Here is a 3,368-nt window from a genome sequence, read left to right as displayed (position 1 = left end):
TCAAGTTAAATCTCTCACGGAAAAGCCCAAAAAGAGTTATTTTAGTTCCATGTCATTTGTGTCCGCTACAAATGTGTTCTAATCACTCAAGCTCACCAAATAAATCTTCAAGTTCACTAAGTCAGTCCTCAAGCTCACTAGATAAGTCCTCAAGCTCACCAGATAATTCTCAAGCTCACTAGAGAATTCTCAAGCTCACCAAGTATCTCTCAAGCTCACCAACGAATACGTATCATAAGTGGTATTAGAGCAAGTTATGATGGATTGGGAAGACCCTAATTTCCTTCGCAATCTTGGAGAAGCATTGAGAAACATAACAGAAGGTGCAAATCGAAGGCCGCCCGGTCGTGGACAACGATGTGTGGGGGAATGCAAGGTGGCTGAATTGCCTCAATTTTTTGGAGGAATGGATACAGAACGTTACTTAGATTGGGAAAGGAAGATCGAAAGAGTTTTCGAGTTCAGGGAGTTAGATGAAGAAAAGTGTTGCAAATATGCCATTCTGAAGTTAAGTGGTGGTGCTTCATTGTGGTTTGAAGGGCTTAAGGCCAAGATAGCCCGTGAAGGTAAAGATAGAATTTCTTCTTGGGAATCCTTGAAAAGAAAATTACAGAAAAGATATGTACCTCTAAACCATCGACTTACCACCTACAAAAAAATTGTTGATCTAAGACAAGGGAAAATGACCTTGGGAGAGTATATAGACGAATTTGAGAAGTTGGCATTGATGGGCGATATAGAAGAGACAGAATAGCAAAAAATGTCACTTTTGCTTCGTGGTCTGAATTTTAACATCTCCAATACCATGGAGTTGTATCCCTGTGCAGATTTTGATACACTTTGTGGCTTGTGTTTGAAGGTGGAGGCCCAATCTAAACCAAAGCATGGGAGTTCAAGTGTTGAATCGTCCAAAGTCAAGAGTTAGCCCAAAACGGAATCGTTTCCCAAGCAACCATCTTCTTATACTTCTATTGGTGCTGCTAGTGCCTCAGTTGCTGAAAAACCCACGAATACACACAAAGAGACCAGCTTGTCCAAGGTACGATGTTTCAAATGCCAAGGGTTTGGGCATTATCAAAATGCATGCCCAAACAAAAGGGTGGTGACCTTAAGGGAGGCGTGTGAATATCGTGATGAGCTATTGGAAGAAGAATGGATGAATATCATTTTTAATGAAGAACAGGAGGAAAAGGAGGTAGAGGAGGAGGAAAATTATGAAGCACCAAGGTATGACACAAACCTGGTAATAAGAACTCTAAAAACGCAGGTGGTACAATCTGATTTTGATAAACGTGATCAATTATTTCACACCAAATGTTTAGTCAAGGACAAATGGTGTAGTCTTATTATTGATGGTGGCAGTTGTACAAACGTGGCCTCAAGTGAAATGGGGTCGAAATTAGGGCTGATGACTAGAAATCACCCTAAGCCTTATGCACTCCATTGGCTAAATGATGGAAATAAGGTCAAAGTAACAAAACAGGTGAAGGTTGCTCTTACAATGGGATCTTATGAAGACGAGGTATTATATGATATCATTCCCATGGATTCATGTCATATATTGTTAGGGAGGCCATGGCAATTTGACCGTGATGTTGTGCATAGGGGGAGGACTAACGGACATGAGTTGAAGCATAATGGCAAAAAAATTATGCTTAAACCCATGTCCTCGTCAGCCGTGAGATCAATGAGTACGAAGCAAGGCAAAAGGCCAACTCTTACCGTGTTGGCTAGTGAAAAGGAAGTGGAGCAGGTCCTTGAGCACGGCGAGTTAGTGTACATGTTAGTGGCTAAAGGAGATGCAAGGGCATATCAAAACAAACAACTAGATGGTCCTTTGGTAGATTTACTTGTGAAGTATGGAGATGTTTTTCCAACGGACCTCCCACCAGGGTTACCTCCCATTCGTGGCATTGAACATCAAATTGATCTCATTCCAGGTGCCCCCTTACCAAACAAAGCAGCTTATCGTTGCAATCCGGAAGAAACTAAAGAATTACAAAAACAGATTGGAGATCTTATGCAAATGGGTTATGTGCGTGAAAGTTTAAGCCTGTGTGCTGTGCCTGTTCTTTTAGTGCCAAAGAAGGATGGATGTTGGAGAATGTGTATTGATAGCCGAGCTGTGAACAATATCACCATTAAATATAGGTTTCCTATCCCTAGACTTGATAACATGCTTGATGAATTACATGGGGCTGTTGTGTTTTCTAAAGTTGATCTAAGGAGTGGGTATCATCAGATCCGGATGAGGGAAGGTGATGAATGGAAGACGACATTCAAAACAAAGCATGGATTGTATGAGAGGACTGTTATGCCATTTGGCTTAACCAATGCTCCTAGCATGTTTATGAGGTTGATGAATGAGGTTTTAAAACTGTTTTTGGACAGATTTGTGGTGGTATACTTAGATGATATTCTGATCTATAGTAAAAGTAAAGAGGAGCATGTGAAACACTTGGAACAAATTTTTAAGACCCTTAGGGTATAAAAGCTTTATGGGAAACTCAAAAAATGTTTGTTCTTGGTAGACAAGGTAGTGTTTTTGGGATACGTGGTGTCAAAGGATGGAGTATCCGTGGATGAGTCTCAGATTGAAGCAATTAAATCTTGGCCCATTCCAACCAACGTTTCTGAAGTGAGATCTTTTCATGGTCTTGCCTCTTTTTATAGGAGATTTATTCGTAATTTCAGCATTATTATGAGTCCTGTTACGGGTTGTTTAAAAAAAGGTGCCTTTTCATGGGGGGAAGAGGCTCAAAAGGCATTTGAAAAGGTGAAGGAGTTGTTGTGCAATGCCGCGGTGTTGGCACTTCCTGATTTTTCACAGCCTTTTGAAGTGGAATGTGATGCTAGTGGTGTGGGCATTGGTGCGGTGTTGATTCAAGACAAGCGAGCCATAGCTTATTTTTCAGAAAAGTTGAACGGTGCAAGGATGAATTATTGCACGTATGACAAAGGATTCTATGCAATTGTGCGTGCTTTGGACCATTGGAGTCACAATTTACGTGCTACTCATTTTGTGTTTCATTCCGATCACAAATCTTTAAAGTATGTAAACGGGCAGCAAAAACTTAGTACTCGGCATGCTAAGTGGGTGGAATTTCTCCAATCATTCCATTTCTCATCAAAGTACAAAGATGGAAAAAGCAACGAGGTGGCTGACGCGTTGTCTAGACGATACACGTTGTTGGCTACTCTGTATGTACGTTTGTTGGGATTTGAAACCCTCAAGGATTATTACGCATCTGATCTAGATTTTAGAGAAACCTTTTTCAAATGTGCAGGTGGTCCCATTGGAGAATACATGGTGCAAAATGGATTTTTGTTTAAGGGCAATCGTCTTTGTGTGCCTAAACATGCCATAA

The 3,368-nt window shown here is 40.8% G+C and overlaps 1 protein-coding gene across 1 annotated transcript; it reads left to right on the top strand.

Annotated features, from left to right (window-relative positions):
* Positions 1 to 259: 259 nt before the first annotated feature.
* LOC145121700 (uncharacterized) lies at positions 260 to 754 on the top strand. Its single transcript, XM_079057407.1, has one exon. It carries the CDS (start codon positions 260 to 262, stop codon positions 752 to 754), a length of 495 nt encoding a protein of 164 aa, XP_078913533.1.
* Positions 755 to 3,368: the final 2,614 nt, after the last annotated feature.

This window comes from Lactuca virosa, chromosome 6 (genome assembly GCF_052849685.1).
Source record: "Lactuca virosa cultivar CGN04683 chromosome 6, Lactuca_virosa_CGN04683_v6, whole genome shotgun sequence".
NCBI lineage: Eukaryota > Viridiplantae > Streptophyta > Magnoliopsida > Asterales > Asteraceae > Lactuca > Lactuca virosa.
This window is presented reverse-complemented; position numbering and strand designations above follow the sequence as displayed.